General features: G+C 38.0%; 1 protein-coding gene across 3 annotated transcripts in view; it reads left to right on the top strand.

Moving 5' to 3' along the window:
* Positions 1-16,443, top strand: part of kcc (solute carrier family 12 member kcc) — a 341,704-nt gene that overhangs the window by 267,192 nt on the left and 58,069 nt on the right. The window contains exons 1-2 of one of the 3 annotated variants that reach the window (XM_028303279.1): positions 3,766-3,907; positions 6,688-6,840. The exons of the other annotated variants lie outside the window; for them this stretch is intronic. Coding sequence (XP_028159080.1) covers positions 6,756-6,840 — 85 coding nt within the window. The 5' untranslated portion in view covers positions 3,766-3,907; positions 6,688-6,755. Of the gene's footprint in view, positions 1-3,765; positions 3,908-6,687; positions 6,841-16,443 lie in introns of those variants that run through there. 3 annotated transcript variants of the gene reach the window in all.

Here is a 16,443-nt window from a genome sequence, read left to right on the forward strand (position 1 = left end):
TGGAATCCCTTAGCCAGACACCTTAAAGTTCATGAAGATGTAGTCCTACTTACGTCATACTATAAAAGCTGATATTTACATAAAATATTTGAACCATCATTTGATGAAGTTTCCTCATCAGCCAGACACTTCTGATGGTTCCTTCGCCTTGCCAGACAGCTTTTAGGGTGGCTGAAAGTGCGAACACGAGGCACTATAAATATTGTTTTTTGTACTTTTTCTTAAGTTACTCAAGTATTTTGAGTCTGTAAATCATCATCTCATGTTGATGAGCTGATGATGGAAGGCGTTCACTAGCTCTTAGTCTATATATATAGATCTGTCCAATATTTTTTGCTTCAACATCCATCTTCAGAACATTTGCGTTAATATTCTATTAGCAGTAAAAAACGCTATCGTTTTCAGTTTTGTGTTTTGACAACTAATAATAAACTTTCACACTGCGCCATAAAAATTGGATTCCGCTGTGCTATCATTACTGAGCACCAGACAGCTGCAAAATCTTGCACTTTCAACCACTTCCTGGGAAAAAGAGGACGTATTTTACTCCGAATACATTTCGTATTCAACGCGGACGAATCAACTGATTCCGCTAGTTAGATTGGAGCCGCAAACGCAAACACCTTACGAAGCGAAAGCTCATTTTGACCACTGAAATTTGCGGTGAATGATGTCGAAGCGAAAATATCCATGATTCGTTATGAAATTAACTTCTAATTAAGAAGATATCTTTTCACATTGACACAAAGACACCGGGTATACGGGTCAAAGCTTTATGGGACTTGGAAATCTTAGGAGAAAAACCTGTAAAATAATAATAATAAAAATAATTTCATGGTTTTGTATTACAGCTATAAATTATGTTGGAATGTTATGGTATTTGTGGAGTGTTTTATTTGCGTTAATTAAAGCGTTAAAATGTGTACCTATTATTTTGTGAAGTATAAAAACAAAAGAAAATCATCAACTTCAAAGGTTTTTTCCGAAAAAATAAAATGTACCTCCTATTAAGTAGCCTTTCAAGTACCAGTCAATCGAGACACAATAGAAATCAATTGTTACCGCGGTCTCTTGCGACGAGTAAATACGAGTAAACTTACTATCTCCGTTACTTATTAAAATAATCTGATGTTTAATTAAAAAAATCCCTGCATTTACCTTTCTAACTATATAAAAAAACGTTCGACGTCATCGAATATTCCCGACATTAAACCCTTGACTGGTAGTCGCCGTCAGATAATTTCCCCAGACGACAAAAAGTAAAATGAGGTGACGCGCCGACGCTCGCCGCACTCGGCGGGGCCGCAGATTTCTGGACTCGGGAGCTTTATGACTCTGGTCATAGATAAAAATGAAAAATCTCATAAAACCTATTTTATTTTTGCAAGTAGGCTTTTAAAAAGCACTCTTGCACGTCCAGTATTAACCCTACCACTGCTACGGTACAATAAATGGGACAGTGCTGAGAACCAGCGCAAGAAACTTGTATATGCTAACCAAGGATCAGATCTATAGTTTAAGTTGGGTTGGCGTTTCATGATTAATCAGTGAGTGGTATTTCGCATTTATTTTAATATACTGATGCCTTGTAACATAAACACACACATACCCACGTCATGTGTAGAGCTTTTCATTGGACACGCGTCGGTAGCGAGCATGGAGTTATGAATATTTGAGCAGAAGAATGCTACGCCGCACGAGTAAACGTGAATTTAGATTGCCCTGTAATTTAATGAGATAAGTGAAGGCATTGTTTCTTTCTTCAAACAAACTCGAATAATACATTTAACCTTGATAAGTAATACCAAGGTCTATCCCTCCCTCCACGTTCTTTTGAATAATGAGTTTGACTATTTTTTCTAACTCTCTGCAAAGCAAATAAGATAAGTATTATCTCAAGTTTTCTATAGGTACCTACAGTACCTACACCAGACTGGCACAACTCGTCGTGGCTGTTTGAGTATTTTAAAGCCACTTAAATTGCTAAAACGTGAACGTGTTAAAAATAAGTTCTTGTATAGACAGATTAAATGTATATTCTTTTATGATGTGATTCCACTTCTCTAATGTAAAATAATTGTATTTATTACTGAATTTTTATTTTATTTTATGCAGAACACAACAGGTATTTGACCGCAATCGCACCTGATGTTAAGTGAGATGCAGGCTAGGATAGTACATACCTGCCCCGTAAGTGCACTGAAATGTTTCAAATATTTAAAAAAATGTAAAGATTTAGCTGAATTTTGAATTTCAAATGAACACAACAATAATTATGCACGAAAGTTAATGAAGATATACTGTGCGAAGCCTACCGCAACACGGCTCATTCAAATTATGTCTTACGTCCCGCGCCCCATAACCTGACCCAACATAAGTTAACCCGTCAATGCGAACGCCACCTCGGCGCTAGGGTTGCCTTTCTGTGCCTCAGTGGGACACATTTGTCCCGATAAGAACCTATTAAAACAATTTAAAAATAATATATTTTTATGCATACAAGCCATCAACCACTGAAGGTGCTACAGAAAATATGTTAATATCATGCCAGCTATTGGAAAGAAAAACGTTAATTATTGGAGATCAGAAAGTGAAAACTCTTTTGAATTTATGTAAATCGTCCTCAAAGTTTCAGCTACAACACACTTTGTATTTACTTTGAAGAAAAAAGGTCACGATCCTAAAAACGAGCTCTGTGCAAATTGTTGACAGACGTAAACAGCGCGGCGTCTTGCCTGCGATTGCTGATTAAGGATTTCCCATTTTCGCCAGCCCTGCTTGCTGTTCGCAGCCGGCGAGCGCTCGCACCCTCATTTAAGCCGATAAGACACGCGGCCATCGGGACCGAGAGTCATTGTCCCACACTTGGCACGATTCCACGACTGCGTACTCTTCCCAGCATACCTACCTACACGTAAATAAAAGTATATCTAGCAACCTAAATAAGCAGCGCGGCAACTTTTATATCTCCCCGATCTCGCATCATTATGTATACGTACTTAGCAAACATGCTACCATTTCGCTATATCTACTCGTACTACTAAAAGAAAAACATTCGATGATTAAAGCCCTGAATAACCCAAATAGAATTACCTCTTACTTAAGACGTTATACATACAGCTACTGTATCCAACCGCATCCGCCGGCTACACGTCTGTAAACTTGAAAGCTGCGGCGAACGAATTTATTATTTACCTATTCGGGATAAAGAACGGATAAAGCCTATAAACAGAATTCATTTATCTTTCTGGGAATAGAGCAAACCCTTTGCCTTTATATTAGCATGTTTTGTCCTTGTTGCGAACTCGAACTAACCCATTTGTAATAGATAAGAGCTGAAGTAACTAAATTGGGATCGTATAATTGTATTGGTATAAATTAGGAAAAGTCCAATTTAAGAGTAGTTTAAAAAAAATATTCAACTAATTTGATCNCAACTAATTTGATCTCTCACTTTGTTTGCCAAATTCGATAGACTGAATGAAATAATGAGATTGAAAATGTGAAATGTTCACCGCATCTAAATAGCTAGCCAAAAAGTTAGAGCCGTGATCAGTTAAACCAGCGCGGTCTCCAAAAAACATCAATGTAAAGAATATCGTAAATCAGTATGAGATGAAGGGAATTGAAACGTCGGCGACGCGGCGGCGCGGCCGCCCGGCGAGCTGAGCACGCGTGCGCGGGCGGGCGGCGGCGGCTGGGCGGGGGCGCGGGGCGGGGGGCGGCGCAGCCTCCGGGCTGCTGCACTCCGCCGCCGCCCGCCGCCCGCATCGATCCCGCCCGGGCAGCCTCCGAGGCCTACCGCGCGCCGACCGCGCCGCACGCGACACCCGCGTCCCTCGACGCGCTCGTCCCACGACAGCCCGCGCCCGGCCCGAGCTCCCATCCCGCGTAACCCTCAGTGCAGGTTAATCGTGATTACGTAATTCGTGCGTACCGACAGGTTATGTGTGAGTGGCGGGCCAGCTGACATTTCACTAATCCACCCCGAGTGATCTCGAGCGGCCCAGATGTGCACGTTCACCGTTCATTACCACAATATTTTTAAAACCACAACCGCCTGCACACATAGCCTCCGAAACGTACGCCGAATGACCGTACTCTCATTTCATGCGAGTAGCAACTTTCAGTCCTTGACATTAAGGTTTAAAAGAGAATGTTATCCGCCGCTACGAAAATATAGGACGAGACGATCACAAACAAATTTAGCTTCTAAACTTCTTACTGTAAGATGCATTTTCACTTGAATCCATTTGGAAAACATTTGAGGTTAGCTCCGTATAGTTACCATATCATTATCATTTTATTGTGTAAAGGAGCTTCAACTTACATTTCTTTATATTTTATCTTGCATGTTCAAACCCTCATTATTACATGTTCAGCATCTCATGAGGCAGAATAGTATTTGTAAAATTAATAAATAATTAGAAACCTATTGTAATAAAAATAGAGAATACGAGTCTACAATGAGGAATATGTAGTAAAAATGAACTAGAGTCGCATTGTGCCAGATCTTCCCGTATCTGATTGTTCAAGTGGATCCCAATCAATGCTGCAGTCTATGGCACTGCAGTGCTCTCGTCCACAATAGTCATTCCCAATAGCACTTCTGCAAACGGAATAACAAAACGCTATTCCATAACGAGCGACTTTCCCACACAAAGGGTTGTATCGATGCCTGACGAGCCATCGTTGTAGCGGCGAAAATGACGCGCGTATTCTGACTCTCACTCGCTACAGAATGGCTAAGGGGTCGGACAAACCAACGCGATCACAGCGCGATCAGCCGGCGTGCAGCGATGGCGACCAGACCTAAATGCATTGTTCGCCATCGCTGCACGCCGGCTGATCGCGCTGTGATCGCGTTGGTTTGTCCGAACCTTAAGTCGGGACCCGTCATTTTCACCTGAAAGTGAAAATGACGCATCCCGATTTATGTCAATATACAAATTGATTCAATTATTTTGTGTTTGCATGATCATTGGAACTTAAACATTGTCACTTTTTATTTTATGTATTTTCTTAAATTTGTCATTGCTCTTTTTATAATGTACCTACTCGTATAATTGTCAATTAAACATTTTATGAAACTTTTTCATCTTTCATTTTATTATTTTCTTACATACTATCCTTTCTTTGTTCGTTTTCATAAATACTACTTCAATGCAAATATTGGCTCACGACTTTGATTTAAAAAAAAAATATTTATTCCGATTTATATTTTCTATACTTACTTAGTCAAAAAAATTAACAACAGAACATTTGCAACAACAACTCATTGTACAATTTATTACACACGGATCTTCTTATGTTACACTATTATTAAAATCAACGAGAGAATAATTAATCCTTGCTTATAATAATACGAAAGAAGCTAAATAAACTAATATAGAAACTAATTTACTTAGTAGACAATAATATACGCTGACGTTCCACTAATTTCAAATATCAATTTAAAATCGATAAAAATTGTAAAATAACAGTTAACTTTTCATTCGTCACACTATAATTAGCACCATCGTGTCACTATACTCAAGTTATTAGCAAATTGAACTATTCTGTCAAATATTCCGTTATACGAGTACCTAGTTACTCGTCTTCTGATAGAAAATTGGCCAGACTAGAAATGAACGGACTGCTGAAACAGCTCTAATTAAAACAGACGAAAAGCAATCATAACGCCGACACAAAAGATCCAAATTTAATAAAGATTTAACGAACTAAAGATAGAGATATTTTGAGGCTGAGAAATTTGGGGATTAATTCATTAATTCGGCCACAAATAGTAATTTATCATCGCGTCGGCGCCTCCATAATTTGTCACACAAATTAAGTATTTTTTATTTCTATAAATGAAGCTTGAGTAGGAATGACGCAAATCATAATGCGGCTTACCAAAATTACAAAACATTTTATTACCGTCGCGACTTAATTAAATCTCGACCGAAATGTAATAAGTCAGCCCTTTGTTAACTTGATGCTATCGAAAATAAAATGAGAAATAAGCTATTTATAGCTAGCTCTTATTTAGTTTACACCATTATTAATGAAATATTGTATTTAGTCCTATACCTACTACATACATCAAAACATACTCATTTACGAAGTATTTGTCACTAAAGCACTAAAATTACATACATGTTTCACACCTCGTTTCCGTCAAAAATAATAATTTATTTCGGTAAACAAATTCCCGATCTATCTAGATGATTCTAATAACGGTCAGTGGCTCCAATGTAAACGTATGAATCTAAATAATTCACCCAATGACCTTTGATGTAGTTGCTAATTAAAAATCACAAAGTTGTTCACAAATTAGCACAGATTAACCTTATTAGCGCATCGATTAGCACGCGGGTTGCATTGTCCTGTGCACAAACACCCATAGGCCAAGTCACGGCGCGTCGCAGTGATTAACGAATCACGTACTAGAAATACTTACATAAAAGATCAACAATCTTTATCATAAATACAAGAAAACCCGCGCCACACACGCACTTATTGCCGAGCTTAACCCATGCATCCGTGTTTAGTTTTTTGCGGTTAACTATGAGTAAAAGTCAATAAGGTTGGGTGTTTGCCAATATTTGTTCATCAGTAATCACTCATCGCTCATTATCCATAATCTTTCGGTGGTCCTTGGGTGCGGCCGCGGTTCTGGCCTAATATATTTCTCGGTCCGTGCAGTAATGAGAGGCGGCGCGCCCTCCGCGTGAATACGTACGTTTTCGGCCGTACGAGTGAACCTCGCGAACATGGCTTCGGAGAAGGAGAAAATGGCGGCAGCCGAAACTAAATCACCCTCCAACAAGAGCAACTGCACGTCGCCAGGAAAAAAAGGTAAACATATTAGTATCCGTCTTGTGTGATTTATTCGAGTATCCCGGTAGGATTAATGTGACGCTCATACACTTTCGGGGCGCGTGGAGGCGGCGATACGACATATCGTTACGCTCAGGGACAGTCACGGCGGACAAAAGGCGTTTCATAATAACATTATGACGGCACATTTGCTGATCGAGCAGTGAATGGAAACTATGATAAAACTGTTGTGGAAATCAACTGCTTCTTGTGGAAAATAAAAGACCTCCATGACATTATTCTTTAGTGACATTATTCTTCTAAGATGCATTAGAACCTTTTCAGCTCAACTACAAATACGAGTAACTTATTAAGTCAGGTCATCAGGTGCCATAAATATGTAGTTTTAAGACCATATAATTCTAATCAAGCATTGATTTTTGATCACATAATTATTATACCGTTGATTTCCTCACCCGTATAGTTTTGTACTCATGAGAGCTAGAATGTTTGAACAAGACCTTTGGCAAACAGCGTTAACCCTTAAGTGAGTTTGCCGTCACATGTCACGGGCAGGACGGTCCGCACATGTAAATTGTCTTTAGATTAATTACTGAGCTAACGTCCGCAGGCAGCATAATGAACGCGTTCACGTCCCATCGAACTTGAGTGATCTAATAACGGTTAATAGATCTTTGGATCACGTGGGCAACCGCGTGCGCGTCGGTCCTCCTTCGATAGGGACTACAATATGGTCTACTGGCTATTTTTTTTTCTTAAACGAGCTGTAGCCAGTGCGCTTACCATGAGTTTACATTAGGTGTGCTCGCTAGCGACTGCAAAAAAATGACAATAAATGTATGACAAATTGTACAACACTAGAGCGGCTACTTTCAAAAACTAAATTCATAGATTTTTTGACGCACTTGCTAGCGAGCACACCTAAACTCGTGGTAAGCACACGAGCATGGATTAGAATCTAATTCTCCATGTTTGAAGAATTGCAGTCATTACTTAATACCTATTTTGTGAAATTCGTATTAAATGTGCTGGTACGATAATATGTTTCCAAAAAGAGAGAGGTTAAAAGTCACCCAAGTATACCTCCTTTTTCCTTGGAAATTTTTCAAAGCGTAGCTTAACTTTTTGATTGATTGAACATCTTTGCGGCTCTTCCTTCCCTGACGTCAAATACTTTGGAGAATTCGGTAATTTGGTAACGCAAGAGACAGTTTGGACTTTGGACCCCAATTTGCGAAAAAAGTCTTCACTGAAATCGACATTCGACATCCGTGAAACATATAAAAATAAGGAAATATTACAGATATAATATTACGTTAGAAAGAAAGATAGTTGAAACACAGATTATTATATTTCAGTCGCTAGCCTCGTTATAAGTAAGACTATTTTTAGCCTACCTAATCAACGAAACACGCTTTTCACTTAGTCGGTTTATTCTGGCTAAGGCTGAATTGAGTACAAAACGTGCAAGATGTCTTTGACCAGAGTGTACTTTATGTGCCATCGTGTACTTTTGGTTATTTTGGATATCTCTACCTCTAAAAAATATATCTATCCATTTTCACGTAAGAAAATAATAAAAATTAATAAAAAAAAAAAACAAAAAAAAATATTTATCTCTCACACATATAACATCAATTACATTGATATTTACATTTAAGATGTTACACAATATTTATATTTAATTAATTAATCCTTAATTATGCTACACTGTGTATGAGAGACTGGAGCCTGAGATAGGTTTCCGAAGAAACCCGTACTTATTACAGTAAAATCAAACTGTAATTTCAATATGAACCTAGCATTTTGTGAAAACTCTAGCATACTGGATTATTCTGTGATTATAACTATGAATAAATAAATAGAAAATCAAACCTCCCCCGGGAGCCACCACTTTAACCTCTGCGAGCATAGCGCGGGATGACGCGTGGGCGAAAACCGTGGGACTGACCCTTGTTTACCCCAAGTGTAAGCCTGTGCTTTCAGTGGACCCGTCTGGCTTAGTGGGTTTATTCAATCAATTTAGATCCAAAATATCTAGTCTTATTAGACTATTATTATAGTACCAAAAATACTAAAGCTTGCTATTCCTATTTTCAGAAATCCAAATTCAATGGAGTTTTTATTATCAATATTTTATGTACATACCTACAACTTTCAAAGTTTCAAAATATTTAACATAGATTATACTATCACATAGATAGCTCACCTTAAATACATAGATACGGTTTACTTACATTGACCTTCATTGGTTGTTAAATAAATATTTGGTAACATATCAGAAACCACACAATCAATACTGGTCATTAACTACAAACGTTTATTTTTTTAGAGACAAGTATAAAAAATATCTAAATTCCCAATGAAACATGAAAACAGTGAAACCTACCAAATCTATGTAAGAACACTTATGTACCTGGAATTACGCAAATTAAGAAATTTGATTTGAATGAAAATAAAAACTTAACTGGCAACCCTAAATTAGTCTGATGAGCGTGTCGTTAGCTGTCGTACGCAATTCAAGCAGTATGTAAAGTACTCGAAATCAATATAGTAACCTTAGCCTTCGCAAGGTGAAGGAATCAAACACGGAAATAAACTGTTAAGTTGACCACACATGGCTTCCCGCCTTGTTATTGAAGCCTGTGAATCCGCTTACGGACAACGTGATTGCGCCGTCTACCCTCAGAGATTGTGCACCGTTGCAAATAAGATCTTGTATACAAGTTGCATAAGAGCAAAAATACTTTGCCAGGGCAGCAAACGTTGCACATCGCAACAGGTCTGAACTAACGGCTTCGTAAAGCAATTTTATATAAGCTACTTGTAAGGATTGGAAGGGTGCTAGGCCGCCTATTTAGACGCCTTGAAGGAAATATTGTAAAATATATTTCTATTTTCAATTGCGCAACGCCTGCACCCGAATATCCAGAAGAAGAGAAGAGAAAATTATATTAAACGCAGATCAGAATTGTCATATTAAAATAATAATAATTGTAGTTCCACTACTTTATCTCTTTATAGCGGATAGACTGCGCGGGCGCTTGGCTTCGAGCAGCCATTGATCTCAAATCGAGAGATTGGAACAAAGGACATCTTGGCACAGTTAAAATTTCTATTTTTAAATATGTTTCATAGATCTTTTATAAAATATGTAAATTATAATTTAAACCAACAGCAGTAAGATAAAGATAAACACTCCCAGATTCTCCTAATATCCATTACACGATAGGTATATTAAATCCCAACGGTAGTGAACCATCTCCAGTGCAAATACTCTGCCCTTACTTACATGAGACCGGGCTGAGTGTGGTACGTAATAATACATAGTATCCTAAATAAATAATGGGCAGGCGTATGCCGCGGGGCCTAACATTACGCTTTGTGCTCGCACTATAGAACCGACCCCGATAAGAGCAGTACGATAATTTTCCAGGCAGTTTTAACACGTTCGAAAAACCTTAGGGAAATTCATTCTGACACACTTAACCCTTTCTGAACCATTTTATGAAAGAGTAAGATGTTAGAGCCTTGATCCTCTTCAATGACGAATTAAAAATATTTTATAGTCTTATTTATGAAAAGGGTAAGTGCTATAATAGCACTTTAGTATTTTTATTGTTTTTTTTTATGTAAAAGAACAAACGCATCTTGGCTGGCTTTATGAGCAAGACTGTTGGCAAGAGGACGGGCTTGATTGGCTTGATTAGTCGAGTGAAACATTACTTCAAAAATTATGCTCATAATCTAACTAACGAACTACAAGGTGACGTAATAATTTACACAACATTACGTATGCCATCGTCATTCCTGACTAAAGAACTCTTCTCTCGACTCATTCGGGTTTTGACGTCGTCTTCCTTGTCCTCGCGCCGTGACTGGAATAAAGAGGGACAGAGTTAACATTAAGCTTGAAAGGCCCTTTGTGCCGAAACAAAGGACGTGTTAATGCCGCTGATAGGTCCAACACCATTAAGGAATCAATGAGAATATTGTCTTCTGGTGTAAATACGCTCTTTATAAAACCAGTTGAACAGAATTAGTGTACACACGAAGAAACGTGACTGATATCTTAAGGTAGAGCTCCAACATGTTTAAAACTTTATTGAACATTATATATGTAGTCCACTAGTAATATTTTTTTACTTTAATTCACTTTTTTTTTAAAGATTATTAGCAATTATACATATGTATAAATGTATTATAGTTGGCTATCGTGGCTATATTAACATCATAGCAGGCTAAAAATACACTTATAGGCATTCACTCCCAATCACAGCCCAACCAAACCAAAAATAATAATCTTATCAAGTACCTACTTATTGACAAAACTTTACTTATCTACTTTCACGCCCTAGCTATTTCATAACCTTAAAAAGTCGGTATTAAAAACCCTACATTCAATCAAATTAAATCTATTTAAATGATCCTTTTGAAGCAATTGGGGGATTACACTAAGTTTTCTGAACTAACGTCCAACATGCGGACAAAGGGCACTTTCAGTACATTTTAGGGACGGCGAAGTTTCAACTCGTTGTGAACTTTTTAAATTGAATCTGAGTCCTTGTAGAGTCTCCGGAGAGCCGGCGAAGCTTAGTTTCTCTGTAATAATAAATAACGTCCGCCCTTCCCTATCGGTAATTTTGGAAGATAAAAGAGATGTACTTAAGCTTCTGCCGACAACGATTATTTTGTCTTCACCAGATAAAGTCGAGGGAATTTATTCCGAAGATTCAAGAGACACAGGAAAATTGAGTATTTTATCACGCTTTTGGAAGCAGTATCAGAAATCTGCTAATCGATTTTTAAAGAAGTTTACAGATTATAACCGCAGATCATGATTATAATTATGCAAAGAACGTTGTTTCATTACGATGTTGCAGTAAATGACTTTGTTTTTGAAAGTGCCAATAAGATTGTTCTTTTTTTGTGCCAAATATTTTTTTAATAAGTAGGTGTCTAGATTTCGAAATTTTAGAATAGGGTTTCAAAAGAGTACAGCAAACTCTTGCTAGTAAAATATAAATAAGTCAAATACTATGTCTATTATCTTCCTTTATTTTAAGATGATTTCGAAGCAGAAAGGGTAATTTGGTACGTCAAATGCCAGCTCCTCTTGTTTGCTCCTCAAGAACACTCCGTTGAAGATATTAGGTGCTTACGTTATCCTGTGAAGCGCACCGAGCATTATTCTATTTTACGAACAAGCAGCTGAGCATTATGCCGCCCGAGACAGCAAGCTCGAGCATTATGCCGTCTAAGACAGCAAGCCCGAGCATTATTCCGCCTAAGACGTCAGGTGCTTTGCTCAGTCCCGTTTTATGAAGCGCGAAGGCCGGAGATCTGCATTAATGCAGGCTGCATGCAAAGTACTAGCGTAGTTTAGATACCACGCACGTATCATATACGTACATATTTATGTAGCACGCTTTTTATTTATTGTGTCGGCATATTAAAAATGATAAATGAAAATAGGTTGAATATACTATCCTTAATATGAATAGACACGTAGAATCAAACTTAAAATTTGCTCTAAGGTATTGAATTTGATACGGAACTGACTATTAGTGACATAAAGCATCGAATCCAATATTCACTAAAATTAAATTTTTAATCTATACTAATATTATAAATGCGAAAGTAACTCTGTCTGTCTGTCTCTCTTTCACGCCTAAACCACTGAACTGATTTTGATGAAATTTGGCATAGAGATAGTTTGAGTCCCGGGAAAGGACATAGGATAGTTTTTATCCCGGTTTTTGAAACAGGGACGCGCGCGATAAAGATTTTCTGTGACAAAGACAAAGACAAAATTCAACGCGGGCAAAGCCGCGGGCGAAAGCTAGTATTATTATAAGGTCTTAAGTAAATAAATGTTATTACTCGTTTGCCAAGAAAATGCACTTGTAGAAATGCACTTAGTCAACGAATTCACTCGCTATTTCCCAAATCGTCTAAAGTCCACTAACAGACCATCGCTGGTCCAATCGGATTGCTGTAAGACGTGACAGATTACTTAGCAGAAAGTCTTCATTTCCACAGCTTTCGTCGACAAACGAGTTTAATCTGGAGCAAGGACCGCGAGACGTTTGCGTTCACTTTCCATTGCACTGTACTGCTTCTGTTTTATCTCATTTCAGCTATTGAGTCACGAAACCAGATACGCAAATAAACATCGTAGTTCACAGACATTTTACTTCAGAAAAATAAAATAAAGAACAATCATGCCTATTTATTTAAAAATGGCCACTTTATTGTAAATGTTTATTTTTCTTGTGTATTTAGACATGAAGTTGGGCAAATCGATTTAAATTGTGATAGTGTGGGTACATAAAGCTGACAAAACATCATACTAAATAGATAGTTACTTGTCCACAAATTAAGAAACTACTAATGATGTTTCGTCATAAAAACATCGGTCCCATAATAAAGTTCTCTCTCTCCCATAATAATAATGTTCCTTATTAGTTTGGGGACAGGTAGACTAATCTCGAGATTAGGTAACGACAGTGTAGACTAACATTAAGCCCGTCCATTCAACACACGGGCCTTAATCCGCTTGCAGCGAGCGATTGCATTCAGGACGTCAACCGCAAGCTTTCAATGCACAAATTGCTTCCCGATTCAATATTATCTGCATTCCGCCAGTTCAGTGTCTAAATCCTACGTCTATCGGTTGGATTTTGTTCTCTTGCGACAGAATAAATAGGCATTAAGAATCATGACAAACAAGAAAAGTGTACCGAATTATACGGGTATGTATTTATGACAAACGCATAGGTAAATGGAGACTAAGCAGTGTTTAAAGCAGTGGTTCTTAACCTATAAGGCACGAGGGACCATTTTACCAAATTTCTGTCTTGTCAGGGACCAGTTTTTTTTTTTTTTCAATCCTATGATAGGGGAGGTCGATTTCTCGCCCACTGTGCGCCGTTTGCGTTGTGTTGACTCGACTCATCACGTCACGTCACTTGTTTATTACGATGTCTTCGTGGACCACTTGGAATGCCTCCAGGGACCACCAGTGGTCCGCGGACCACCGGTTAAGAACCACTGAAGGGTTTAAAAATAATATTCTTGGTCAATTGAATGTATCACTTTCTATAAAACGTGTTGATCACCTGCTGCTTCGTGAGCATTTCCAAAGAATAAAGTTATTTCAGACAGTTTTAGAGATTCCTTTTCGAATTTCCGCAACATTTCCACTCCGGGCAGTTTCTGTCGGGGTTCTTTCTCGCGGTTGCAGTTCTCTAAGCTCCTCGTTACAATACGACAACTTTGCGGCATTTTATTGCAGCTGGCACTTCTTTTTCCAAGAAACCTTGTTATAACTTTTCTAAATTAATTATATTATTGGCTAAGCCAAAGTTCTGATAGGATGTCGGGATTTGTTAGCTTTGATGATTTTAGTTCAGATTGTTTTGATTTAATAAAAAGTTTTGAATTATGTTGCGATGCCGTGAATCCAAGCAAGCTGGATTTTATAATATATGCAATCAGTAGTTTCTGTTTTACTTAAAAAAAACAATGTCAGGCTCTCTGTCTCGTGGTTTCTAGGAATGATGTTTTCTGCAGACCAGATTGTCAAGAAAAATATAGGTTGTCATGCAAGGTAAAATACAATGCGAAAGTGCTTGAACTTGGAAATTATACTTTAATTTACTGTTTGTTTATCTCAATAAACTGTCAGCTATTGAGAGATATCAGATTCATAATTTTAACGTGAGCTTACATTCCCTGTGGTCAAAACCGCCTGCTAAAGATATAAAAGTATTAGTTACCGTTTCTGTAGATTGACGAACTAATTTATAATCTTTGACCCGTTCCGCAAACGTTTGCGTTGTAGAGCGTAATTAAACAATCACTAAGCTCTTAAGCAAACTTTGCTTTCATGAGCTTAAGCTATCATTATTAAATTACTATATTTACTCGTTCCTTTAGACAAACTCAATGATTTAGTTTAGTAAATTCAAAGAGATGTTTTCTTTACTCTGTTACTTTTGCTAATACAAATGTACAAAAACGTCCACTGGTTGTGTCTAAATTATGTAAAATCTTCATAAATTTCTTCTCCCCGTTTTAATATCATTCAAAATTGCTGTCACCCGCAACCTAAGCTCATTCTTATCTACAGCCTCCTCGAGCCTTAAAAATAACGACCCATCATCTTCAAAATTGTCTTTCGTTGTGTAAAATTATTATTTACCACCTTATAAGTATACATTTTGTACTCAGTTTCGGTCTAAAGCTGGTGCCTGATGACGCTAATGAACTCTTGTGTATTGAATAAGAGATCAACATGCGATTAAAAACATTAAAAATTAAATGTACTATTATTAGGGGAAAGTAATAAGCCTGCCTGCCACGCACTCTTTTTCGTGTGCGATGCTATTTTTGACACGACTCACAATACGTGTGCCTTCCCAGCGCTCTTCCTTTTTAATTCAAGATTGACTGCACTTCAAATTACACCAGGCCTGCCTCGAACTAGAAACTCCTGCCTGATAAGACCCCATATTAGTGCAACTCACTTGGTGCGATGCTATTTTTGACACGACTCAAACAATACGTGTGCCTTCCCAGCGCTCTTCCTTTTTAATTCAAGATTGACTGCACTTCAAATTACACCAGGCCTGCCTCGAACTAGAAACTCCTGCCTGATGAGACCCCATATTAGTGCAACTCACTTGGAAGTACATTGTGCCGGCTCAAAGCGTTGTCTGGCGCCCGTGCTCACTTTTGTGCCAGTGCTGCCATCTGTGAGCGCCCGAGCTGGATAACGATTTGTGCAAGCTTTTGCGAAATTGAGGATAGAAAATTAGAATTTTATGACGGCTGAATATAACCCAACGTTTGAATAAATCAAATGAAAAGATTTAAAAGCTTAGAGCTTTATGAAAATACCTCTTGAAAAATGAAGTCTGCCAAAAAATAGCTGAAAGAAAATCTGAAATAAGTAATGCTACCCAAAACCAATCTAATCAGTAAGGATTGAAGATGGGAGCGAATAATCTAATAAGAAACGAAGACAGCCGTCAAAAACGTCATAATAAAAAGAGCGTAGCACCCATCAGGATATTCGCCGCAAAATACTGATTCTTCTGAAAATGAATAATGTTTGCTAAATAACTGAACGACAACACAAAGGGGCGCCGAAGCCATGGAGCGTTGTTGGTGGACGTTTGATTGGCAGGTTGTTAGCGGTAGGTAAATGCGTGGAGCCGGCGCGGCTGATTGACCAACTGCCACGTTTTATTCTTCTGCCTTTGGCGTTATATGGAGAGTTGTTTTGCGTCACTCCCTACTACAGATATCTCCAAAGATTTATGGATGTACGTAAGGACAGAACAGGCTGCCCTGAGATATCGCTGAGTTTGTGCTATTTGTTAAGAACTCATTTAGTCCATTGCGAGCGAGCTAGAGGACCAGATGTACTTACCTACTCCTTAAGTTATAGACGGCAAACAAATGCCTTTTTTTCAGTTATTCGTTCATTTATCAAGACTTTTTTTATCTTCGGACATTATTAAATTTTTTCCTTTATTTGTTCCAGGTAAATATAAAATCCGGACAACTGACAAAAAGGAGAAACGAGCAAAGAAACCGGGAAACGATTAAAGT

The sequence above is a fragment of the Ostrinia furnacalis genome, unplaced genomic scaffold (genome assembly GCF_004193835.3).
Source record: "Ostrinia furnacalis isolate ACB-3 unplaced genomic scaffold, ASM419383v2 OfSCF1226, whole genome shotgun sequence".
Lineage (NCBI taxonomy): Eukaryota > Metazoa > Arthropoda > Insecta > Lepidoptera > Crambidae > Ostrinia > Ostrinia furnacalis.